Source organism: Bidens hawaiensis, unplaced genomic scaffold (assembly GCF_021521415.1).
Source record: "Bidens hawaiensis isolate Kalapana, Puna unplaced genomic scaffold, B.hawaiensis_p1.1 tig00031215_1, whole genome shotgun sequence".
In the NCBI taxonomy this organism is placed as follows: domain Eukaryota; kingdom Viridiplantae; phylum Streptophyta; class Magnoliopsida; order Asterales; family Asteraceae; genus Bidens; species Bidens hawaiensis.
Window position 1 is genome coordinate 180,543 of NW_027495264.1, and position 26,790 is coordinate 207,332.

General features: G+C 37.9%; 2 protein-coding genes across 2 annotated transcripts; both read left to right on the forward strand.

Moving 5' to 3' along the window:
• Positions 1-254: 254 nt before the first annotated feature.
• Positions 255-2,286, forward strand: LOC143581886 (uncharacterized). Its single transcript, XM_077064569.1, has 3 exons — positions 255-617; positions 1,526-1,690; positions 2,054-2,286. The coding sequence occupies exons 1-3, from the start codon at positions 300-302 to the stop codon at positions 2,150-2,152; spliced, it is 582 nt and encodes a 193-aa protein (XP_076920684.1). The 5' UTR covers positions 255-299; the 3' UTR covers positions 2,153-2,286.
• Positions 2,287-16,630: 14,344 nt separating this feature from the next.
• LOC143581887 (uncharacterized) lies at positions 16,631-22,580 on the forward strand. Its single transcript, XM_077064570.1, has 9 exons — positions 16,631-16,830; positions 17,048-17,099; positions 18,848-18,921; positions 19,015-19,116; positions 19,306-19,452; positions 19,558-19,609; positions 19,683-19,756; positions 19,891-19,980; positions 22,294-22,580. The coding sequence occupies exons 1-9, from the start codon at positions 16,697-16,699 to the stop codon at positions 22,331-22,333; spliced, it is 765 nt and encodes a 254-aa protein (XP_076920685.1). The 5' UTR covers positions 16,631-16,696; the 3' UTR covers positions 22,334-22,580.
• Positions 22,581-26,790: the final 4,210 nt, after the last annotated feature.

Below are 26,790 nucleotides of genomic sequence, written 5' to 3' on the forward strand. Positions count from 1 at the left end.
GAGAAGATTCAATAATTACTTTAGTTGAAACAACTACTCTATATAGTTTACAAATAGAGTGTAAAATTACTCTATTTGTAAAATATATAGCGTAATAAAATTACACTACAAACATGATTTCCACTTATTTACAAAAATACCACCGCCTTCAATTTTGTTTTAGTTCGCACGTTTCGCAAAAATTTCCTATTTGTATGTTAACCCTACCCTTTATAAATAAACCATTCGTTTTATTTTAACCAAAATTCAAAGCCCTAAAACCCAATCTTCAAAACCCTCTTAAAAAAAACAACGAAACCATGGTTACTCCAACCAGTTCCATCGACGACGACATTTTGACCGTCCTGTGGTCGCCGGAGCAACTCCTGCAGAAAGTCCAAGACTTGGCTTCCAAAATCACCCACGACTTCTCTTCGCCGGACTCTTCTGCTCCGGTCATTGTCGGCGTTGCCACCGGCGCGTTTCTCTTCCTCGCCGACCTCGTACGCAACATCAAGCTGCCGCTCACCGTTGATTTCGTTCGAGCGGAATCGTACGGCTCTGGAACTGTTTCCCGTGGCTCTCCGAAGATTTCGTGTGATGTGAAACTCGATGTTACTGGAAAACATGTTGTTTTGGTATGGTTGATTGAACTGCATGTTGTGTTTGATTGATAAATTTAGTTTATTGAAGATGATATCGCTATTTAATTATTTTGGTGTGTACTGATGGATTCGGTACCTGCTTTTTCTAGAAATTTGGAATCGGTATTTTCGGTACCGATACTAGGGGTGCAAACGAAATGAGCCGAGCATGAGCTCAACTCGTTTAACTTCCCTTTAGCTCGAGCTCGGCTCGTTTACTATTTATTATACGATTATAGTTATTTTTATTATATTTTTTTCTATTATAATTTTATATATAAAATAATATATATATTATTTATTTATTTTTTATATCATTATATATATTAATTAATAATTATTAAATGCATATTTTAAAAAACTATATAAATGACAAGCTCGAGCTCGTTTATTAAATGAGCTTACTTTTAGGCTCGAGCTCGGGCTCGATTAAGCTCGGCTCGATCGGGCTTTTTAATGCGCGATCTCAAGTAGCTCACGAGCAGCTCAGCTCGTTTGCACCTCTAACTGATACCATATAGAGATAGGTATTTTTTAACGAGTGTAGATACGGGTACCGATAAATTTGGTATGGTATTGGGTACCCATTTTTTCAGAATTTCGGTACGGTATTCCGTACTGCTTTTCCAGAAATTCTGCATTGTAATGAGTACCCATTTTTTCAGAATTTCGGTATGGTATTCGGTACTTGCTTTTCCAGAAATTCTGAATCAGTATTTTCGGTACCGATACCATGTAGAGATGGGTATTTTACTATTTTGTAACGAGTACCGTACCATCTGATGAATTTGGTGCGGTATTTGGACCCGTTTTTTCAGAAATTCGGGTATTGGTATTTTTGGTATCAATGAGTTACCAGTGTAATATATAACAGTACTAATGATGCAAATATTTTGATTCAGGTTGAGGATATTGTGGATACAGGAAACACAGTTTCGCGTCTGATTGCTTACTTGGAAGCTAAAGGGGCGAGTTCTGTTTCAGTGTGCACTCTTCTTGATAAACCGTCAAGAAGAACGGTTCAGTTTGAGCTTTTGGGTGATGGCAAGTTCTATAGTGGTTTTGAGGTTATCTCTCTTCTCTCTTTCATATACACACAAATGCAGATATAGATACATATTATTAGTAATAAGTTTGTTTGGTCTAGTTGTACACTTTACCATCTGAATTTGGTATTTTCCAATTATCTTGTAATATATGATAAACCTAGTTATTAATTTGACATATAGACCATAACATGCTAACCATAACTATAGCTGAACAAGTAAGAAAATGGAGTTATTAACTTATTATTGTTGTTATTTACTTTTTTATTCTACATAATCATCATATCATTTTGTTGATACTATTGTCCTAGATTGTTATATGATGACAGTTTTGATAAGTTATGCGTGGTTCAAGAAATGAGAAGATATTTTTATATGTGACAGTGCCCGGATTGCTTCGTTGTGGGGTATGGATTGGATTTCGACGAACGTTACAGAAACTTGCCTTACATTGGAGTCTTGAAGCCTGAAGTATACAGGTGAGAGAAATGCTTATGGACTTAATTATTGTAGTTAACATGCATAGATTATGTAATACAATATTGGACTTAATGGCTGGTCATAGGTCGGTTTTGGGCACAAACTGAACCAAAAATGAAAACTTGGTTATTCACTTTTTCTTTTGGTGCATGGATTTGGTTTAGTTATGTTATGAGTTTGGTCATTTGTTTTAGGTTTGGGATTGAAATGTCTGGTTCGGGGAAACAAAATAATCGGGGCGCTTTGCCCACTCAAAACGCGCTTTGGACCCCCCCCCCCCCCCCCCCCCCCCCCGTCTTTCTCAGAGCGCCTTGGGGTGTTATCATCAGTAACTAAAACAAATTGCAATTTGATTCTGAAATCCTCTATCTTTAACAAGAAAGCAACATGTGTTTTCCCAACTAAGCCACTTAAATCATGAAAAACTCACAAGGATCATCTTCAATAAAATATTCATTGCTAACTCCCAAACTAATATTGTAACATAACAAAAATGCATATTTTAAAGGAATATTGGATTTTAATAATCCCTATTTATTTTATCGCCACTGGCGGTCCCAAATTCAAAAAAGTTGGCCCCCAATGGTCCCTCGTTAAAAATGACTTAACGGCGTTATAGTTTTTCCTGAATTTCAAACCAATGTTTTAGGGATTTTGATCATTAGGAGGATACGAATCGATTGGTTTCAAACTTAGCTCGAAACAATGATCCAAACGACTTGATTCTGGTTAATTGTATGTTCAAACACCCGAATTGAATTATTGTTTCGTCATTTTGAAGCACTATTTCAAACTAAATTTTAAACCAATCGACTCGTATCCTCCTAATGATCAAAAGCGCTAAAACATCGGTTTGAAATTCAGAAAAAACTATAACGCCGTTAAGTTATTTTTAACGGGGGGACCATTGGGGGCCAACTTTTTTGAATGTGGGACCGCCAGTGGCGATAAAACGAATAGGGATTATTATTGGCCAATACAATTTAATAGGGATTATTAAAATCTAATGTTAACTGAATTCTGTACAAGACATCATCATCAAAGCAAAATCTTAAACTCTTATTACTAACCTTCCTTTTTTGATCTTTTCTTCTTTTCCACTTCAACTTCATTACCTTTTCTTTTCTTCTAATCTAAACTACCATCCTATGCATTCAACTTGGTACTAATCGAATCATCCTTTATATCTTGATTGATTTCATAAATTCTATCCTTAATTGATTGTCTCTACTTGCTTTTCTTGAATTCTCCCAATTTTTAACTTAATATCCTGCAAAGATTGATACATACTACAAAAGCAATGCAACCGAATCTGAAAACTTCAAAGGCAAAGATCTCACACTTGATAACTTCTTTCAAATTTGGCTACTCAAATCATGCTAAATGCTCCTGTTCTAACTACATTAAGTATACGAATTAAGAATTTAAGGTTCAATCCTGATAAACTGCATCTCTAACAACATTGTCATGCTCCCGGAACACTACAAACAACATAACCTCTAACTTCTTGTTTAAGGGACACTTGATACAGAATCTGATATATACAAACATACAAATAACCTGTTCATGGTACCATAAATGCTTTCGAACACTGTTGGAATATCCGGTTTTTCTTTGTGTCAGCCAAGGGTAAAATTGTCATTTTCATTCGTCTTCTCTTTCAAATTTGAACCACTTCCAATTTCATGCATATTTTCTTCATCATTGAAGGGCAAGGTGTCCAATGAAAGCTGTTCTATCTTTTGCCTATACTTTGCCATTTCTGCAGCTTCTGAAAATACTTTCTGCATAATAAAAACAACCTTAAATTAATGCATCGGGAAAAGGGCACTTTGGTCAAATCAAAAAAATATAAACTACCTCCTCGTTTTACAGGAACAAGCCCGGTTCACTCTCAAGTTCTGCAGTACTGTTCCATGAGACCAAGGTTTAAATGTAAATAACTAAAATACTTAAACGAAAGGGTAGTTTCGTCATTTCACGTGAGAGATATTTTGTCGGGGAGCATCGATTTCACGACCAAAAGAATAACAGAAGTAAAAGAAAAAAATCAACTCAGGCTTCCTTTTGACTAAGGATCCAGTCATTTGTATCCTCACTTATATTCAACTGAATTGAACATGCATGCTACGCCCCGCCTACATTTATCCAGGGCCGGCTCTAGCGTGAAAAGCTAGTGAAGCAGAATTTTTAGGCCTCCACATTTTAAAGGCCCCATTTTTTAAAATCTTCTAAGCAAACTGTAAACAGAAGAGAAGTAACTTTGGAAACGAAAGAGATAAGTTTTTATGTATTGATTTATGGTTTTGCTCTGTTTTGTTGTTGGTGGCTCTCGGGGTCTTTCATCTTTGAGAAGATGATACAACTTCTAGAAAAAAAGTAATTGGTAATAGCAATTTAACTTTTTTTTCTAGTGAAACACGGCTATAGTGGTTATCCAAATAAGATAAATTTTCTTTTGTTTACCTTTTTGTTTAACTTTTACATTTTGAATATAAAATTGTGCAAAGTATTAAAGTATGTATGTAGTTTGAATAAATCGTCATGACCTGATTATTTTATATATATGCTTATATAAAAGTGTTTTTTCTCTTATATTAACTTGTTATAAACAATTCTCTTCGTATTTAGAAAAACAGAAAAACAAAATGTTCGAAATAGAACTCAATTTGTAATAAAAAAGAATATATTTTTTTAAACGACAAATTTCTTTAATCTAGGTATTTACAGACTTTGTCTTTGTCAATTGATCACAACTCCATTGATGTAATAAAATATATATTTAAATGTAAAATAAAATCAGACAAAATAATATGTTTAAAGTTATATAAATATCCATAAAATAATATGTTCAATGTTATCCAACTTACATATTACAAGTTATTGCTTAGAACTAAATAACATGTTAATTTTTTTTAATAATAAGTATTACGAATTTCATTTTAAATAAAAGGATACAATTACAATAAAAATGTATGTTAATAAAAACTATAATAAAATATCACTGAGTCATTTAAATATAATTATTATAATCATTTCAAAATAACATTTAACTAATTACTCTTTTTTTCTATACTTCGATAATGAGAGGCCACAATTTTGTTGTAAGCTTTGGGCCTCTCAAAGTGTTGAGCCGGCCCTGCATTTATCAACAACTTCCATCAAAAACCGTTAAATGACAGCCACTAATAACCGCCAAATAGTGAGCGTTAACAACAATTTGTCTCATTTTTATTGAGTAATAACGATTACAAATACATAATGTTATATAAATAGAGACAAAACTAAGTTTGTAACTCGGTAAACAAGAAACCTCAAACGGGTTGGGCTTAAGGCCAGCTGCAGCACATACTTCAACTAAAAAGCGGAGCCCAAACAAGGCCTATGAACCCAACATCTTAGTGTGACTTTCCGTTCCAAAAAAAAAGTCGTCGTCTATGTGCTGTTGTTAACTTTAACTAGTTTGTTTATATTCTTTTTTTTAAATATTTTTGCAATTTGTAGCCAATATTGAACAACTCACTTTAACGGTTAACCTAACGTATTCCAAAGACATTAAAAATAGACAGAATTACAAATTTTGTCCTTTAAAAAAAGCCAAATTACGGTTCGTGTCCTTTTCTAAGTTTCCTTGCAGGCGGTGTACTTTAAACTTTTTTTTCCTACAAGTTTTGTCCTTTACGCTAACTGGGTTAGAAAAACTCAGTTAAATACCCTCACGTGAGGCGCATGTGAGGGTATATGTAACACCCCGACCAAAGGCGGATTATACATCGGGGCGCCACATATTGTTTCATTACTCGTGACACTATTGGTGTCAATATTTATTAATACACATTTTATCGCGCACGCGCAGCGGGGAAAATAAAGAACATAAATCAAACATAAATCAATATATTATAAATTATAACATTCAAACATAATTAACTTGTCCTGATACATTTTAATTCTAGGTCCAAAAGTAAAAACGTCCTACGTGTCCACAAGCTCCAAAACAGCTACTGCAAACCTGAACATGTGTTAAAATAAACGTCAAACACTTGCGTGTTGGTGAGAGATCAAGTTTAATACAATACATAGATAACAATAAAATCTGCGCGCAACATGTGTATGTCTGGTTTTCAACAAGGGTGTAATCTGATCGGGACCAACTCTAAGAGACAAGACTGCCAGTGCTCACAATTGAGCTCACAAACAAGACTAACTGTGCAAGTGTAACAAAAGAGAAAATCATAAACGAATGTTCTCCCGTGTTCATCTAATGGTACCATGAAAACTGCGGAATAGACCGTCCATACGGTTAATGATCCACACATACAAATAAACAGCCAAGTCTACGTCCTCAACACATGGGATACTGCGCGACTAAAGTTCATAAACAGTTTAAGACTCAAGTTTTGTATGAACACATGAACATCCCAAAGCATTTAAAATAAAAAGGGATTAGATACGAGATAACTCACTTGATAAACGATGCGGTGAAAGATATGCAAGAATCAACTCTTAAACAAGCAAAGTTAACCTATAATTAAGATTATTGTTTTAACGATCTGTTTTAAGTCTTGATAATAAGTTAGCATAATTAATAAGTAAATTATTATATAATATATATTACCGGAAAAGCAGGGCAGATCAGGGAGGAAGACGGAGGCAGAGAGGGAGGCGGCAGAGAGAGCAAGGAGGAGGTCAGGAGAGAGTAAGTGTTTTGTGTGTGTAGTGTTAGGAAAAATAATACTATTATTTATAGGAAAACCCTAGGAGACACAAACCCTAGAAAAAGGGGGAAAAGATCTCAAAAAGTAAAAGAAAAGATATCAACGGTAAAAAGTTCTGAAAAGTAAAGATATCAAAAGATATGGCAGCTGCAGGGGGCAAGATAAAGCTGACAGGGAACAGTAAAAAAAAACATGGGCGGTTCAGATAAAGGTACTGGTCAAGCATGGCAAAAGCAGATCTCAAAAGATAATGTCAGTCACTTTTTCTATCAACCAATGGGGTTGGTACGCATGCTGCGCCGAAAGTAACTATTCAGACATTAGATAGGTTAGGTCAACAGCTCAGAAGAAAAGACATTACAAAAGCAAACGGCTAGAATAAACAGAAGACTAGACTAAAGGGTCAAGCGCGAGAAGGCTGAGTGCGCGAGCGCGAAGGCTGGCACAACAAACCTTAGCGCACTGCGGGAAGAATCACATCCTTAGCGTGCTGCGTGAAGAACAAGAATTCTAAGCGCATCGCGGGAAGAACATACATTCTTAGCGCATTGCGGGAAGAACATGCATTCTTAGCGCGCTGCGAAGAGTTCTCTTCACGCATCGCAGGAACAAGATGTCTTCACGCAGGCTTCCATGTAAGGAGTCTGGCGCGTGGAGCTGCAGACATCCTTAGGCGGGAAGAACCAAAGGACAAGCAAAGAGGAGGGAAACAAGGCGTAAGGGCGGGACGGCGACAAGAGGGAAAAGAAGGCGGAAAGAGAGAAGGAAGAGGGAGGGGACGGCGGAAAGAAAGAGAGAGAAAAAGGCGGGAAGGAAAATATATATTATTATTAAAAGTAAAATATAAGTATAAATAAATATTAAATCATAAAAGAAAGAGATCGGGTCAGAGAAACGGGTACCTGGGTCGGGTCGGATCAGGGCAGATGTCACAGTCTCCCCTACTTTAAGAAATTTCGTCCCGAAATTTATCTCGAAGTAGGTTGCGCAGAGAACAGGTGCGGGTACTTGATCTTCATTTGATCTTCCCTTTCCCATGTAAACTCGGCTCCGCGCTTGGACTCCCAACGAACTTTCACGATAGGGATACGACTGCGCTTGGTTTGCTTAACCTCGCGATCCATAATCTCAACAGGCTTCTCAACGAAATGCATATTTTCATCAACTTGAACTTCATCAAGTGGAATGTGAAGGTTCTCGTCAGCTAAACACTTCTTGAGATTGGATACATGGAACGTTGGATGCACATTACTGAGCGCGGGCGGCAGGTCAAGTCTGTAGGCAACTTTTCCCACACGCGCGAGAATCTTGAATGGACCAACATAACGAGGAGCAAGCTTACCTTTCTTCCCAAAGCGGACAACACCTTTCCAAGGCGACACTTTGAGGAGAACAAGATCACCAACTTGAAATTCGAGAGGCTTTCGCCTACGATCTGCGTAACTCTTCTGTCGGCTCCTGGCAGTCAGCAGATGATCACGGATCTTGGCGATTTTATCAGTTGTCTCTTGAACAAGTTCGGGTCCTGTGATTTGAGTTTCACCCACTTCGCTCCAACAGATCGGGGAGCGGCACTTACGACCGTAAAGTGCTTCAAATGGGGCCATACCGATACTGGAATGATAGCTGTTATTATAAGAAAACTCAATCAAAGGCAGGTGCGAATCCCAATTACCTCCAAAATCAAGAACACAAGATCGGAGCATATCCTCAAGAGTTTGAATAGTTCGCTCAGACTGACCGTCAGTCTGAGGATGATATGCCGTACTCATGTCCAAGCGAGTTCCTAGTGCAGATTGGAGAGATTTCCAAAAGCGAGATATAAAACGGCCATCGCGATCGGATATGATGCTCAAAGGAGTACCATGGCGGCAGACAATTTCCTTGACATAAAGCTGCGCGAGTTGCTCAACACGGTAGTTTTCACGAATGGGCAGAAAGTGAGCAGATTTAGTCAATCGATCCACTATTACCCAAATGCTATCATGTTTGCTTGCTGTCAAAGGTAACTTGGTAATAAAGTCCATCGCTATACCTTCCCATTTCCACGTAGGAATTTCTGGTTGTTCGAGCAAACCAGATGGGCGTTGGTGTTCAGCTTTCACTTTAGAACAAGTCAGGCACCTAGCTACGAACACAGCAATATCCTTTTTCATGCCAGGCCACCAATAAGTTATGCGCAAATCCTTGTACATCTTATCAGCGCCAGGATGAATAGAATACCGAGATTTGTGCGCTTCACAAAGGATATCAGCGCGAAGATTCTCATCACAAGGGATCCAGATGCGATTAAGATAGCAGAGAATTCCACTCAGATTAGGGACAAAGTGCGCTTCCGCGCCACACGCTAACTCGGCGCGATGGTTACCGTTACTGATGGATGCGCGCTGCGCGTCACGAATACGCGATTCAAGGTTGCTTTGAATCGGCGCGAAGTGAAGCTGGGTGCGCGGCAAGATACAGTTAAGCTGACAGGGTTTTCGGCTGAGCGCGTCGGCTACCACATTAGCCTTACCAGGATGATACCGGATCTCACAATCGTAATCGCTGATGAGTTCGTTCCATCGGCGTTGCCTCATGTTAAGTTCCTTTTGATCAAAGATATGCTGAAGGCTTTTATGGTCAGTGTAAAGGATACACTTAGTACCATAAAGGTAGTGTCTCCAGATCTTTAAGGCAAAAACAACTGCACCAAGTTCGAGATCGTGAGTTGTATAATTCTTTTCATGAACCTTAAGTTGCCTCGATGCGTAAGCGATAACCTTGCCTCGTTGCATAAGAACACAACCAAGACCTTGGTTGGATGCATCGCAATACACGACAAAATCATCATTACCCTCAGGTAGCGCAAGAACAGGAGCTTCACACAACAAACGCTTGAGCGTTAGAAAGGCTTCTTCTTGCTTCGAGCCCCAAATATACGGTTTACCTTTGTGCGTTAGAGCTGTTAAAGGCAAAGCGATCTTTGAGAAGTTCGAAATAAATCGCCGGTAGTAACCAGCTAAGCCCAGAAAGGAACGGATCTCAGAAGGAGAGGATGGCGTAATCCAGTTCTTGATTGCTTCAATTTTGGATGGGTCGACATGAATACCCATCTTATTTACAACATGGCCAAGAAACTGTACTTCATCCGACCAAAATTCACACTTGGAAAGCTTAGCATAGAGTTGCTCAGCTCTAAGCTTTTGCAACACCAACCGAAGATGTTGCTCATGCTCGGCCTTGGTCTTAGAATACACCAGAACATCATCGATAAACACAATCACGAATTTATCCAAGAAAGGCCTACACACCCGATTCATTAGATCCATGAAAACGGCGGGTGCGTTGGTTAGACCGAAGGACATGACCAAGAATTCAAAATGGCCATAACGAGTTCGAAAAGCAGTCTTCGGAACATCTTCATCGCGGATGCGCAACTGGTGATAGCCAGAGCGGAGATCAATCTTCGAGAAACAAGAGGCACCTTGGAGTTGATCAAAGAGGTCGTCAATACGCGGTAAGGGATACCGGTTTTTAATGGTGAGTTTGTTCAACTCGCGGTAATCAATACACATGCGAAACGATCCATCTTTCTTTTTAACGAACAACACCGGAGCACCCCAGGGCGAAGAGCTAGGGCGAATGAATCCTTTAGCAGTCAACTCTTGAAGTTGGCTGGCCAATTCTTGCATCTCAGCGGGTGCAAGACGATAAGGAGATTTAGCTACGGGGGAAGCACCAGGGACAAGATCAATACGGAACTCGACTTCACGAGCGGGAGGGATACCAGGAAGATCATCAGGAAAAACTTCAGGGAAATCACGCACAACAGGGATATCGCGAAGCTTCTTCTCTTCAACAGGTTTAACCACATGGGCTAGAAATGCAATACACTTCTTCCGCATGAGTCTTTGGGCTTCGGCGCAAGACATAAGTTTAAGACCACTGGAGGGTTTTTCGCCGTAAATATGAAGATCACCATTTTCTCGAGGAATGCGAATCAACTTCTTGGCGCAATTAACTTCGGCGCGATTATGCGAGAGCCAGTCCATACCAATAATAACATCAAAGCTTCCAAGAGGCATAGGGATGAGGTCGATCAGAAAATCGTTTTCGTTAAGGTTAAGCGTACAATCCTTAATTACTGAGTTAATTAAAATAATTTCACCATTAGCCAATTCAACTGAAAAATCTTCTTTTAAATCGTTGCGCGGTCGCGCAAGCTTCTGCTCGAAGGCGCGAGAGATAAAACTTCGATCGGCGCCAGTATCAAAAAGTACAGAAGCATAAAATCCGTTAAGCAAAAATGTACCATTAACTACGTCATTATTCGCTTGCGCTTGGTGCGCGGTTATGTTAAAAGCTCGTCCACGCGTCACTTGGTTTGAAATCTGGTTCACCGGATTCGCTTGCGTAATCTGAACTTGTAGTCTTGGACATGCGTTCCGGAAATGACTGGGATCACCGCAGTTAAAGCACGATCTGGGTCGTGGGTTTTGGTAGGTTGGTTGAGGATTCTGCGGGTAGACTGGTGGTGTTGGCGCAATTGGATTGGCGAGAAGGACTCTACAGTTCTCAGCAGTGTGACCAGTACGGCCACATCGGTTACAAAGTCGACACGGGGTTTGGGTTGGGTTGTGAAATCTACAGGTTGGGCAAAAGGGATGGTTTCCTGTGTAAGGTTTCTTAGTTGGCGGGGCAGGGAGTGCTGGATTGGTTAAGGCATAGTTATGGACTGCAGGAGGTGCTGGGTAGGTTGACAGTGGGTTAGGCGCGTAAACTGGGGGTTGGTAAACGGGTTGCTGGACAATGGGCGGGTTGGTAAGCGCATAGGCCTTGCGCCTGCGCTTGAGGTTGTTACGGTTTGAGGGTTCTGGTTTGGTTTCTGCGGGTTCAGGGACAGTTTTGGTGGTTTTGGTCTTCTCAGTTCCCCGCAGGATCAGAGTTCCTGCTCAGACATGGTTGTCGCTGAGCACAGCGGCCAACTCAATGGCGTCAGAGAGGGTAACTGGGTTTCTGGCCCATACAGAATCTTGAATTTCCATGGGGAGACCCCCAAGGAATTTCTCGATTGCTCGGCGTGAAGGGGTAACAAGGTGAGGGACCAGTAAGCTTAGCTCGTGGAAGCGCGTCGCGTACTCGCGCGCTTCACCGCTGTATTGCTTAAGATTCCAAAATTCCTCCTCTAGGCGCTTAATTTCGTTGGGAGGGCAGAATTCTCGCGTCAGAATTTCCTTGAATTCCTCCCATGTCATGCTAGAAGCAGCCTCTGCGCCACGCGCATGAGCTACTCCATTCCACCATGTAAGCGCTCTAGATTCCAGGACACTGGAAGCATACAGGGTTCGTCTGTCTGAGGGGCATTGGGTATGGAGGAAAGTGTTTTCTATCTTCTCGAGCCACTGGAGCATCACGGTGGCTCCTTCGAGACCTGTGAACTTTGGAGGGTTACCCGCATTAAATGTCTTAATGTTATAACTCGAGGTGTTGGTATTGTTTTGGCTCAAAGCTTGGGCTATTGCGGCGGCCATTTCCTGGGAACGTTGCTGTCTACGCATGCGCGAGGCTTCTCTTCTCTGAAATCGGCGAGATAGCGGAGGCATTCTATAAAAATTTTAATTTTAGTTAATATCTTAGTTTTATCGCAAAGTATAACTTTATAGAGCTTGGTTTCGCAGAGTTAGATACTATCAAAAGTTAAAGTAGATTAAATGACCCTAAATGCAGACTTAATAAAGGTAACAAATTCGAATCAAGAATCGACAATTCATGTATCACCATGACTTTCCGAATTCCCAATTTAAAATATACGAGCAAACGAGTATTGGAGATTGACGATTCATGTATCACCATGACTTTTCAATCTTCAATATAAAACATACAAGAAAATGAGTATTGGAGGTTGACAATTCATGTATCACCATGACTTTTCAAGTCTCCAACCTCAGAACATAATCGTAAATGGAAATTGAAAATCAACTATTCATGTATCACCATGACTTTTCGGATTTTCAAACCCAACAAACGAATATGTAAGAAAAATCAATAAAAATCGAAATTCGACAAAAATCGAAATATCGCGAAATAAAACATAAAATCATATACCGCGCAAGCGCGAGCATATTCATAAATAACGAGTAATTAACAATAAGCGCGCAAACATGAGATTTCTCTCATGCGCGAGAAGGGACTCTTAGGTATTCTAGGCCGTTACGTCTAACCACCTATCCTAAAGTCAACCTGGCTCTGATACCAATCTGTAACACCCCGACCAAAGGCGGATTATACGTCGGGGCGCCACATATTGTTTCATTACTCGTGACACTATTGGTGTCAATATTTATTAATACACATTTTATCGCGCACGCGCAGCGGGGAAAATAAAGAACATAAATCAAACATAAATCAATATATTATAAATTATAACATTCAAACATAATTAACTTGTCCTGATACATTTTAATTCTAGGTCCAAAAGTAAAAACGTCCTACGTGTCCACAAGCTCCAAAACAGCTACTGCAAACCTGAACATGTGTTAAAATAAACGTCAAACACTTGCGTGTTGGTGAGAGATCAAGTTTAATACAATACATAGATAACAATAAAATCTGCGCGCAACATGTGTATGTCTGGTTTTCAACAAGGGTGTAATCTGATCGGGACCAACTCTAAGAGACAAGACTGCCAGTGCTCACAATTGAGCTCACAAACAAGACTAACTGTGCAAGTGTAACAAAAGAGAAAATCATAAACGAATGTTCTCCCGTGTTCATCTAATGGTACCATGAAAACTGCGGAATAGACCGTCCATACGGTTAATGATCCACACATACAAATAAACAGCCAAGTCTACGTCCTCAACACATGGGATACTGCGCGACTAAAGTTCATAAACAGTTTAAGACTCAAGTTTTGTATGAACACATGAACATCCCAAAGCATTTAAAATAAAAAGGGATTAGATACGAGATAACTCACTTGATAAACGATGCGGTGAAAGATATGCAAGAATCAACTCTTAAACAAGCAAAGTTAACCTATAATTAAGATTATTGTTTTAACGATCTGTTTTAAGTCTTGATAATAAGTTAGCATAATTAATAAGTAAATTATTATATAATATATATTACCGGAAAAGCAGGGCAGATCAGGGAGGAAGACGGAGGCAGAGAGGGAGGCGGCAGAGAGAGCAAGGAGGAGGTCAGGAGAGAGTAAGTGTTTTGTGTGTGTAGTGTTAGGAAAAATAATACTATTATTTATAGGAAAACCCTAGGAGACACAAACCCTAGAAAAAGGGGGAAAAGATCTCAAAAAGTAAAAGAAAAGATATCAACGGTAAAAAGTTCTGAAAAGTAAAGATATCAAAAGATATGGCAGCTGCAGGGGGCAAGATAAAGCTGACAGGGAACAGTAAAAAAAAACATGGGCGGTTCAGATAAAGGTACTGGTCAAGCATGGCAAAAGCAGATCTCAAAAGATAATGTCAGTCACTTTTTCTATCAACCAATGGGGTTGGTACGCATGCTGCGCCGAAAGTAACTATTCAGACATTAGATAGGTTAGGTCAACAGCTCAGAAGAAAAGACATTACAAAAGCAAACGGCTAGAATAAACAGAAGACTAGACTAAAGGGTCAAGCGCGAGAAGGCTGAGTGCGCGAGCGCGAAGGCTGGCACAACAAACCTTAGCGCACTGCGGGAAGAATCACATCCTTAGCGTGCTGCGTGAAGAACAAGAATTCTAAGCGCATCGCGGGAAGAACATACATTCTTAGCGCATTGCGGGAAGAACATGCATTCTTAGCGCGCTGCGAAGAGTTCTCTTCACGCATCGCAGGAACAAGATGTCTTCACGCAGGCTTCCATGTAAGGAGTCTGGCGCGTGGAGCTGCAGACATCCTTAGGCGGGAAGAACCAAAGGACAAGCAAAGAGGAGGGAAACAAGGCGTAAGGGCGGGACGGCGACAAGAGGGAAAAGAAGGCGGAAAGAGAGAAGGAAGAGGGAGGGGACGGCGGAAAGAAAGAGAGAGAAAAAGGCGGGAAGGAAAATATATATTATTATTAAAAGTAAAATATAAGTATAAATAAATATTAAATCATAAAAGAAAGAGATCGGGTCAGAGAAACGGGTACCTGGGTCGGGTCGGATCAGGGCAGATGTCACAGTATATTGGTCTTTTTGTCCTTTTGAGCAAAAACTCAGTTAAAATGACATCGGAGCACCAGCTCTTACCCGGATCTCCGGCAGCTATCTCCGCAGTGGAACCACCGTGTGGAGTCACCTTATCGGTTTTCCGATGATACCCATTTCAACTATGATCGATATTATTTTCGAGAACACCATACAGTGATGGATCTTAATAATATTAATATTAATAATAATAAACAAGATTCATACGTGCCGCCGTCACAGCCGGTTGTTGAAGCTGAATCCCCATCTCCGCCGCCACAGCCGCCGTCACCACCATCTCCGCTGCCGGAGCAGAAACCGGAAGTAATCAAAACTTATTATTCTGTGTCTGGAGCTGATGAGCAAAAAGACAACAGCTTGGAGTTGAATAAAGTGTTGCCGGAAGTGAAAAACAAGTTACCGGAAAATCAAGATTCCGAGCAAAGAACAGAAATTGGAGTGAGAAAAAGAGTTAAAAAAGAACGGAGAAGAGCAAGAAGCTCAGAACCCAGAAAAATGGTGCCAGAAATTAACGATTTTGCGGCTGAACCGTCGTCTCCGACGGAAACATCTACTTCGTTAGAAAGCCACCACCACCACCGTAAAACAATCTGTACTGCCACACCGAAAACGCCACCGCTCACAGCCCAACCACCACCACCACCACCACCACCACACCCTACAACAACAATGACCACTCAAATCGTCCTATTACCGACCCCCTTGTTTCTCACCGCCGAAAAACCTGGAATCACCGATGATTAGATGGTGGCGGTACTGTTGCAGGTTTTAATCCGAAAACTTGAGTCGATTGAAGCTTCTGATGGTGCGTTTTAAGTTTTAATCCCTATATCAGAGATGGCGGTGACGCTGTTGCAGGTCCGCCGGAGAAGACGAGTGAAAAGAACAAACCGGCGGAGACGGCGGCTTCTTACGAGGAGCAAGGGGGTTGATGGAAAAATCGGGTAGGAGATGTTGGTGAACGGTTGTGTGGTCAGAGATTTCGGTAGACGGTTTTGTGGCCGGAGTTGTTAGTGACGACAGTTTCCGACATTGGGTGGTGTTCAGGCATGGTGATGATGGTGGCGGCGATTCTGGCATGGTGGTTGGTGACGGTAGGGTTGGTTTATTTTTAGATACGAACAAAAATCAGAAATTAAAACCCTAAAAAAGAGGTGTTTTGTGATAGAACCCTAATTCCAAACGAATCAGAATTGAGGACGATGGTGGATGAGGGAATCGGAGATGGAGCGGTGGCTGGTGGCGGAGCTATGGTGGCGGTGGTGATGGTGTTTGAGGAGTGGTTATGGTGATGGTGTGGTAGAACATAGAGAGAGAAGTGAGATGAGGCAGCACAGAAGAAGAAGAAGAAGAAGAAGCAGGGTAGGCAAAAAGACAAAACTACCCTCACATGCTTCTCACGTGATGGGATTTAACAGAGTTTTTCTAACCCAGTTAGCGTAAAGGACATAACTTGTAGGAAAAAAAAGTTTAAAGTACACCGCCTGCAAGGAAACTTAGAAAAGGACACGAACCGTAATTTGGCTTTTTTTAAAGGACAAAATTTGTAATTCTGTCTTGAAAATATGAAAAGGCATTTGTGGTTTAAAATTGATACTGTGGTTTAAAAGACATTATAAATATCACCAACAGCCTGTTTTCCCACACACTCGAAGTAAAATGGCAACAGCGTCGTCATCGGTGTTAGTAGCATTGAAGAGCTTGTTCATTGTACTGATGTGTATAATAGCAGCTGCTCTTGCTTACACATTAGTGAAGGACGGCGACTCGTCTTGTTTCGACCTAAGTGCACTGTAATTTACAAACTTAGATGATACATCTCTCAAACTTATTATTAATATTTTTTGCTTACTAATATAAAAATTTATTTGAAAAGTTTGTTCTACAATTTCTTTGATGATTAAGTATTTTATTTGCTATTTGTTATTGTGAATTGGCTTCCTTCAAAACTACAAATAGAGTGTCAATTAAGGTTATGTGTTTAAGCCATATTCTCTTACTTTGTTGTAGGTGGACACAGGTGATGAATGTAGATGTTGTTGCGTTTATAACTCCTGTAGTAGTGAGCAAGTTAATTTCATTTACAAGAAAGTTTTTGTTTCTTTGATATTTATTAACTATTTACCTACATCGCATAGACACACACATGTATATGTGTGTATATAGATAAACGATCCGACACTTTGAAACATCGATTTTCAATAACCATGCTAATTCTAAAATCACAACTATGCGAGCCGGTCTTCATCCACCTCTGCTCCCATTGATTATGTCAACCTTCACCATCACTATTCAGCAATCCGCCACCGTCCAACGATTTCGTTCACCGTCGCGACCATCATCTACCGTCGTGAACACCATCTTCTTCCGTCACGACCTTCAATCGATGTTCACAAGTCAGTTGATCAAATTGACCAATTGAAATTTAAATTGTTGAACTTAATTGATCAATTAACCTTAAAATTGATCCAATTAATCATCATTTGAAGCTTTAATCGATCAATTTTGAGTTTTGAGTGATTGGTTTTAACCTTGAATGTATCAGGATTTAAGCCTAAAACTTTTAGGTTTTTTAACTAAACATTTTAGATTTTAAACCTGAACGCTTTATGGTTGGGAATTTGGCTAGAACGTTTTTGGTTTTTTAACACTGAACGTATTTCGCGTACCTAATATACGTTAATCAATTATTGTACGTTAGTGCATATATATATATATATATATATATATATATATATATATATATATATCAAGGGCAAATTAAGACGATTAATTTTAAGAGTTTTCAAACTATAAAATACATGGTACCACTCATACACAATGTTAAAGAGGGGAGAAATCTTCATTAAATCATTAAATCTCAGGTGTATTTTAAATTATTCAAATAAAGTAATAACGTTGTCCCCTGATCATTTTTTGTTATTTTAAATAATAGATACAAGTGACCCTTCATTTTTAACTTTTACTTAATAACTTTATTTACTTTTTTATTGTATTCTGTATTTTTAATTACATTATGCAATTAAAAAAGGAGCTTACCATTGCGACGAGCTCATTTTTATCAACGTTTCGATATAAACTTTGTTCAATACCAAGTTGCTGATTATAATATACAATTTAACGAAACATGAATGTACAACCTAAATATGCAATTATAATAAAAAAAAATAATTGTTAAAGCATCTAATGCTTACCTATTTTTTATCATAAAGATATAGACAAGCCCTCCAAATACTACAACTCAAATTATGGTATTCAATAAACTTCAAGAATCTTATTTACTTTTTCACTTCTATAATTTAAATACAAAAAACAGTAACAAAATTATTTTTTAACCATAAGACATAATAATTCAATTAGTGATGTTAAATTAACTGGTTGGATTAATCATTACATTTTTATACACAATTCTCTAAAATAAATAGTTGCCATTAACAATTTAATCGGACGATCATACACACCAAAGAGAATTCCAAATTGCATGCTTATCCTTCTCATCGTACTCATGCAATCCGATATGAATTATATTAAACTTTATACAGGAGAAATAGTAAATATAAAGTGAATTTGTAAGGAACGATGCACACAATTTTAAACAATTGACCACATTATTTTAATAATTTCAAATACTATTGGAAATTCAAATACCATGAACACCCATAATTGTTAGGTGATTACAAAAGGTCGGTGTTTAAATACGTGCTCCATCACGCGGGCACCCGTCTAGTTTGTGTGATGTTGTTATGTTTTGTCTCCCCGAAAAGATCGAGTCAAATAATTTGTACTCAAATATGGCTGTACGCTTTTTAGGCTTGGTTCTTCTACAAGGAATCTAGCTGGATCAAGAGAGTTGTTTTTATGATTGTGATATTTTGGTGCGGAAGGTAATCTTATTTTCGCTTATGAGTAGCATGACACGTTTAAAAGCATATAAGTTTTAAGTGTTTTATATCAACTTTGTATTACCTCTTTTACAGTTTTGTTACCTGTGGATACATTGTTTGGCTGTTGTTCAAGTTGTCACCTGAAGAATCTTTAAAAGATCCAATATATTTTGTGCTGGTGCGACGTCAAAACCGGTAAGAATAAAGGACATTAGTCATAACTCATACTCCTAACATATACTCTTTTCATATATATTTTCTCTTAGTTTTATGTGATCATAAGTCTCACCAAATTAATAATGTGACAAGGTATATGCTTCTAATTTTATTTATATATATATATATATATATATATATATATATATATATATATATATTTGTTAGGCATGCCAATATGGGACGCGTGACACGGTTTTCTCATATAATTACAGCAAAAGTAATTGTGACTGCAATAGGTTGCTGCCTGCTGGGGCTAATAATTTACGCGTATTCCGTTCTTGGATTTCCATTCTATGCAGAAGTGCTCACACCGTAAACTTCTTTTCGTTTCCTAAGTGTTTTTTTTTTGTTGTTAAAAGTAAAACAGAATATTTTTTCTTCTGTGTGTGTAAATTTGATATTAATAAACTCTCACAGGTGCATGATAACAGCGCTGGTTTGTTTCCACGTCCACATTGTAGTTTTCTCTGTATGTTACCATTCACAAGATTTTGCTGATTTAATTAATTTCTAATACTTATACAAGTGTTTATTGATTTAAGGTGTGGATAGCATATAAGGAATCAAGTTGGACAGGTGCTGTTCTTTGGATACTTGGACTTGTATGTTTTAGTGGGTAAGTATATATTTCACTCCCACACTCATGGGGCATGACATGAACATTAGTTGCTTTATTAGATTCAGATCCTCAAAATGATACAGGTTTAGTGTTGTTTATTTGCTGATGATTAATGTTGTTTCTTTTGACAGCTTTGGCATATGCGTGTACTTAGTGCGGGAATTGTCCTATCTCTCACCAGAACAGCGTGTTTTCTTTATACTTTTCAACAAAAATAACAGGCAAGTCCAACAAGTTCTATTTATATTTATACTAGTTTAAGGCCCGTGTATTACACGAGTAATTGTTGAAAATTTTAAACTTTGACCATTAAGTGAAATACAGTCAACAAATTGATCATATATTGTTAATACAATTACAACTAAATTAAAATTACAGCAATTACATAACTAATATTAAACAAATATGTTACAAATAAGTAAAAACTTCCTTTTACACTACATTTGTGATTGTATTAGCAGGTATGCATTGTTTATCAAAAACCAAAATATTTAGTTCATGTCTGCTTGTAACTCTTAATAAAGTAACATATAGGCCTGCTTATAACTCTTGATATAGCCATATAGTTGTCCGTGTGACAAAAAAGGTTCTCCAAGTACATACCAACTCTAAATAAATGGCAATATATATCCATGATACTAATAAAAAAAAATATTCATACACATAAAATATCATAGCTTTTAATAAATTAATATGATGTCATGAGAACATATGCTCATGTTTATCTATAAAAAACATTATTATCCCAAAAACCATATACCTGAACTTTGATGATATAATCATCCTTAGAATCTTTACAATTTAAAATTGATTGATCGTAATAAATTTATTGTCATTAATATTCTGTGTATGACAAATTTTTAATTGACTTTATATGTTACAATTAAAAATTATATAATCAAGCAACATAAAAACCGAAAATTTAAATATAATAAAATGATTTGTTTATTTCATATGAATGTAATTGCCAGGAAAATGAAAAATACATACTAACATTAAAACCATGCTCAAATAATAGTGATTATTCTAAGTTAGAAGAATATTAGAAGATTTAAAGTTGCATAAAGTGAAGGTAGTGATTCTTATTTATAATCGTTGAAAGTAGGGCCGCCACTTTTACCCGTAACATGAAACCCAACCCAAGAAAACTCGTACCTGAACCCAAACTAACCCGACCCGAGAAACTCGAACCCAAGAAAATACTAACCCGAACCTGAACCGCAGTAATTCGGGTTGGTTCTTAGGTCCGAATTCTAGATTTCGGGTCAACCCGAAAACTTTTAGTTTTAAAATCATATGTATTTTTAGGTATTAAAGGCTAAGCCTTAGCCGGTGATGTTATCAGGATTTAGTCCAATTCGATTGTTCTCATTCCACATGTTATGAATTGAATGCTTATTGTTTATTATTTTGAATATAAACAGTAATAAACACTTTAATTAACACTTCAAAGTTCACTAATCGTCACTTATCAATCCATATGGAGAATACTTATTATATGTAGTAATGGATTTAGTTGGAATAAATCTATAATTTTAATGTCATATATTGAAATGACTTAAAAGATAAGGATCATATATGAAAATTGGTTGAAAAAAAGGTAAGGAGGACTATTGTATTGACAAGTGGCAAAAATAGTAGGCTTTTATTATAATAGATAGAAGATAGATAGATAGATATGTATGTGTGAACCTACAGACATCCCATGTGTTATATGGCTTGTCAATACCAACTCTACTTTAGTGTTTTTAGTATTTAACTACCCCATGTTTATAATCACCGGCCAATCTCATAAATATATTTATTCATCATGTGTATAATATGTATCATCTTTAATTTATATGTCAAGATTAGGATGATACAACAAGACTATTATAAGTCGTACGTACGTACAAGTATACAACTGTATTTTTTTTCTTCCAAGTTAGTCATGTTTATGACACCTTAGAAGCAAATAACAGATCAATAAGTAATTAATATATTTAACTTTGAAATCTTGCCTCCTAAGTAAACAACGTGGTGTTTTACTCTTTTAACTTCTATATAAGTGTATGAATACAAGATTCCAAGAAATTAGCTCATGTGGCAAGACGAGTTACAATCATGAGCACTAACGTATGTATGATATAAGTGTTTTGAGTATTGATCATATATTCATATGTTAAAATACTTTTGTGGGTATTATTAATTTCATGTTTTGTTTAATTATTGATCTTGTCTTGAATAATATATCAAACAGGAAGTCCCCTTTCCATTCAATTAACGGTTTGAAAGGCCGACTTAGCGTACATACATTAGGAAATTCACTATATATCTACAACTAAAATTTACCTATGATGGGTTTAATTTAGTCTAGTATAATTATTATACAATTCGAACCATTAAAACCCCGATCTGCTTTATGGTTATAACTTTTCTCCAGTTCTACGTATTTTCCGTTTTCTCTATAAGCAAGATAGATGTTGCTGATGTTTGTTTCTTTCTTGGGCAGAATCTTAATTTTCAAAGTTCTTGATTTGTTTTAATTCTTGCAGAGATATGACGTCAAGCGATCCTCTATTGGTGAAGCACTGAAGCATTCTTATGTGTAAGTACGATTTGCAACAACATGTGCGTTTCATTTTTCTTTTAATAATAGCAGCATTGAGCTCTGTGATGTAGAGGACTCAAGTCTTACTTGAGATGTTGGTTTAAATTTATGGTGTGTATGGGTTTGTTTTTGTTTTAAAAACTTACGCTACTGTAATGTGAATTCTATGTACGTGCCGAGTAATTCTATAATGGGTAGTGGCTGATGTATTATAAGAGTTTTTATGTTGTTGATTTTCATGTATATATTAACTAAATGTGCCAATGCCAACCTTATATTATGATGCTCAGAAGAACTAAAGATTAACAAAACACGGGAACCATCCGAGAAGAAACTTATATATCATTAGGAAGATTTTATGAGAGGATACGATACGTCTATACTAAACTTTGAAAGTTGAAAACACAATACGAGAGATTAGGGTCTGCTAATTACAACCTTTACCTTAACTTTTTTTCCCAAACACAAATAACTCACAAAAAGATAAATTGCTAATGTTTCGACATTGAATATTTTTTATTTTTACGAATAACATGTATCAAACAAGCCCCTGGATGTCCTAAACGATGCTGCCAGGGGTCTTTAGATAAAGCAGCCAAAACTGACGGAGAAATCACTTGGGAATGCGCTGTCCATGGAGCGGCCGGTAAGCAGATAAAGTGATTGTAGTTTATCACATTAGCGCATGATGGCAGGTCCAGTTAATAAGTTTTCTGAGTTTTATAAGTGCAACAGACGTGACAATACAAGCCAATGGTCTGACGATTAAGTCATGAGCTACGCTAAAAAAGAGTACAACGGAGAGATGAAAGCTATTTTTAAGTAAGGGTATGTGTGGATGTTGTTAAACGTGAGCCAAAATGGGCCAAACCGATTCAATCAAAGAGGAAGAAGACTTCAACTTCGAGAGACTAGATCATATCATCTCCGGATGCACATACAACCATCAATGTCAATCTAGAAAACACAAATGATGAAGTGGCGTTCAATGTTGACGACGAATTACAAGAGCTATCGCACTCAACTAGCCAAGTGGAAAAAAAGTAATGAATAATGAATCTTGGTTTTAAACTTTTGTCCTGAGTTTTGTTAACCATTTAGTAGTAAGTTTGTGCTTGAAACTTTTGACCCAAAATAATGAATTTCATCCATAAATCCAATAGCAGACAAGTTGGTTCTGGCTTTTATGCGGTTTGCCACCGTTCAACTTGCTACGGTGCTATTTGGCCTTGGAACAAGGTATAACTGAAACCGAACTGTAATTTCTGGTTTCAGAAAGTAAAAAAAATAAATAAACAAACTAAACCAGACTTGATAAACTCTGTTGGGTTAAGACTTAAGAATCTTGGGAAATCAAGAACACACTGCAAGATTTTAGAAACCCCAATTTGGTTTCTGAAGAAACACTAAGCGACCCCGAGTAGATTATGGATAATCTGGGGGTTAAGTAATGTTTCCAACGAGGGTTAGGTCCGGCAAAGAAGGATGTTCTTCAGATGACCTGCAAAACAGACACCGTGAGCTCGTCACTGAGAAGGGGGGGTTCCTCCTTGTGACCACCCTCCGGCGTGAGAATCAGACTAGATTGCTTTGAATATAAGTGTATATTGAGAGAAATAGCTAGTGAAGGTAAAATACCAGATGATGATACCGTTCCAAGGTGTTGGAGTATTTATAGCCGAATGTAGGTTTCCAAGCAGGTACAGCCAGTTGTATAATATTCCTGTTCTACCAACTACGGGCTACGCACGTGCCATGCTGGTTGGTGGGTAGGCAGCGGCTGATAGTGACCAGGCCGGCTGTGTACTATTCATTTTCCACCAACTGCATGCTATGTGCGTGCCACGACAAGGGTTGGTGAGTAGGCAGCGGCTAATAGTGACAAACAGTACTAGAGCATGCTCCTCGCACTGTTTGTCGGTGAGCTGTCACCCTGTGATTGGTTCATGGGCTGCTTTGGTCAGATCTTGTCTATTTTGTCCATACCTTGGCAGGTATAGTACAAAAGATCTTCCAGAAGCATACGGACTGGCTCATTCGGGCGGGAGTATTCCCGCCTTGCTCATTCCTTCAGGTGAAACTGAATTATTGAGTTAGTGCCTTGTGCGTGTAGCCTTGCTATTAGTGCGGGTAGCCTTCCCTGATGGCTTGTATCCGCAGCTGCGGGGACAGGCGGGGTACTTCACCATTGGGAGGCTTTCCCTGCGTGAACAGCTGGCGTACTGCGCGTAAGGTCTTCATCTCTGAGCATGGTGAGTCCTGCGGAACCAGTTGGTCCTTGCGCAAACGTCCTTCTTCAAGGTGAGTCTTGCAGGTCCAACTGGGCTCTGCTGGGACCTACCTCTTCAGTTTCCATGCAAACTAACTATAAAGCAGCATGCTTTCATAAAAGTTTATTATTATCATTAACAAACACAAATTGCAAATCTGATTCTTAAATACTCGGTCTCTAGCCCGCTTAGTAGAGAGGCGTGCCTCTTAAAGGGGAGGTCATAGGTTCAAATCTGGTCAGGGTTGTGTATTCACTGTATTGTTGGTGTAGACTAGAGTAAGAGGAAAAATTTGTTGTTCAGAAAAAAAAAATACTCGCTTTAATATGAAAGCAGCATATGTCTTTAAATTAAAAAAAAATAAAAAAAAAAATAAAAAAATAACACACACACAAGAAGAATCTTCAAAGATGTTCATTGCAAGCTCCCAAACTAATATTTTAATTAACAAAAATGCAGAATTCAAAGCTATTTATTGGATTCACTATAAGACATCATCAGCAAAACAAAATCTTAAAAACTATTGTTACTGGCCCATTTTTGATCTTTTCTTCTTTCCACTTCAATTATGACTCAAATCAATATAGAATTTCTTCTTTTTAAAAAACTGTTTTCCTAATATAGAATTTGATTACTAAATGTTAGGAAAACCAGCACTCGAACTTACAATGGTCTCATCAGGTAACAAAGATGAGGGAGGATATTCAATCTATAAGAGAACTAGAAAATAACAAAAAAAAAGTATGTGAACTAATAACTTAGGTGCTGTTTGTTTTTCCTCAGAAGCACTTCTCCACCTCTTTTGTCTGCACTGAGAAGAGGGCGCGCAGACGTTAGGCTCTGCAGTGTGTTTGTTTTTTCGAAGACGTTTCATTAAAAAACGTCTGCGCGCCCTCTTCTCCCAGAAGTGTTGGTATTATTACTTCTTTAACCTCTTCTCCCAGACCGATCATCATCCTCCTCCTAACCCTAACCACTCCTCCTCCTCTCCACTGCCGCCGTCCGCTCCACTCACCAAGCCGGCTACCTCCACACCGCCGGCCGCCGTCCGCTCCACTCACCAAGCCGGCATCTTCTTGAAGGTATGCTTTCTTTCTATTCTTTTCATTTTAGTGTTGTACGACATCTGTCTTTTCAATTTTCATCTCATATTAATATTATTATAATAATTATTATTTATTATATATTACCTAGCTTCTGCCTATCGCCACCACCGTCCGCCACAACCGTCGGCCACCACCGCCACCGTTCGATCCAAATCCACCATAACCAGATCATCGTTCCAAATCCTTAACCGATTTCACATTCCATTTCGCTAAAACGAACGAACCTTCATCAACACGTTACTCAACCTAGGGTTTTAGAACGTAACTATAATTAGGGTTTTCTACTCGTTATTTTCATACACGCGGTCTAATTTCAATCGATTAACCAGATCAATTTCGCTAATCCAAACTGTTAATATTTGATTTGATTAATTTCTAAACATGCGAGGGCTGCAGAAATCCAAACGAGTTTCCTGGGCCTCGGATTTAAGTCTGTGTCAGGTATACATAATACGCGGTTACGATCGGTTTCGGTTCGGTTGTTGGACTGTTAATTAATTAAGTATTACTTCTGCAATCTAATACAGAGCTGCATGTTGACTCTATTGACTTAAATATATTGATGATATAAAATTTTAAAACTTATTTTGATGAAATGATTGTCATCTGTGTTAAATAACAACTTATAATGCTGAAATGAGAATGTTAGTGTTGAATTTGCATTATAGTTTAAATGGTTTCGGAATTGAAATACTTGCATTATCTGTGGTTGAATTGTTTGCTGTTGGATACTGTGTTTTATGATATTGATGATGCATTGTGACTTCACAATTTGTGATGAAATGAGTTAATAACTGTCATCTGTGTTAGAAATCTATAATACTGAAATGATAATATTGGTGGTGAAATGATAATGCTGGTGTTAATTTGCGTTAACGTTTAAATGTGGTTGTTTAAATGTGGTTCTTGGCATGCATTAGTTTGGCTGAGGATGAAGTGGTTTCTGAATTGAAGTACTTGCGTTATCTGTGAATGAATTTTTTCATATTATTTTTTGTTGTAGTGATGATGCTTTGTGACTTAAGATTTTTGTTGGATGATAAGTTATCACTTTATAGGTTGTAT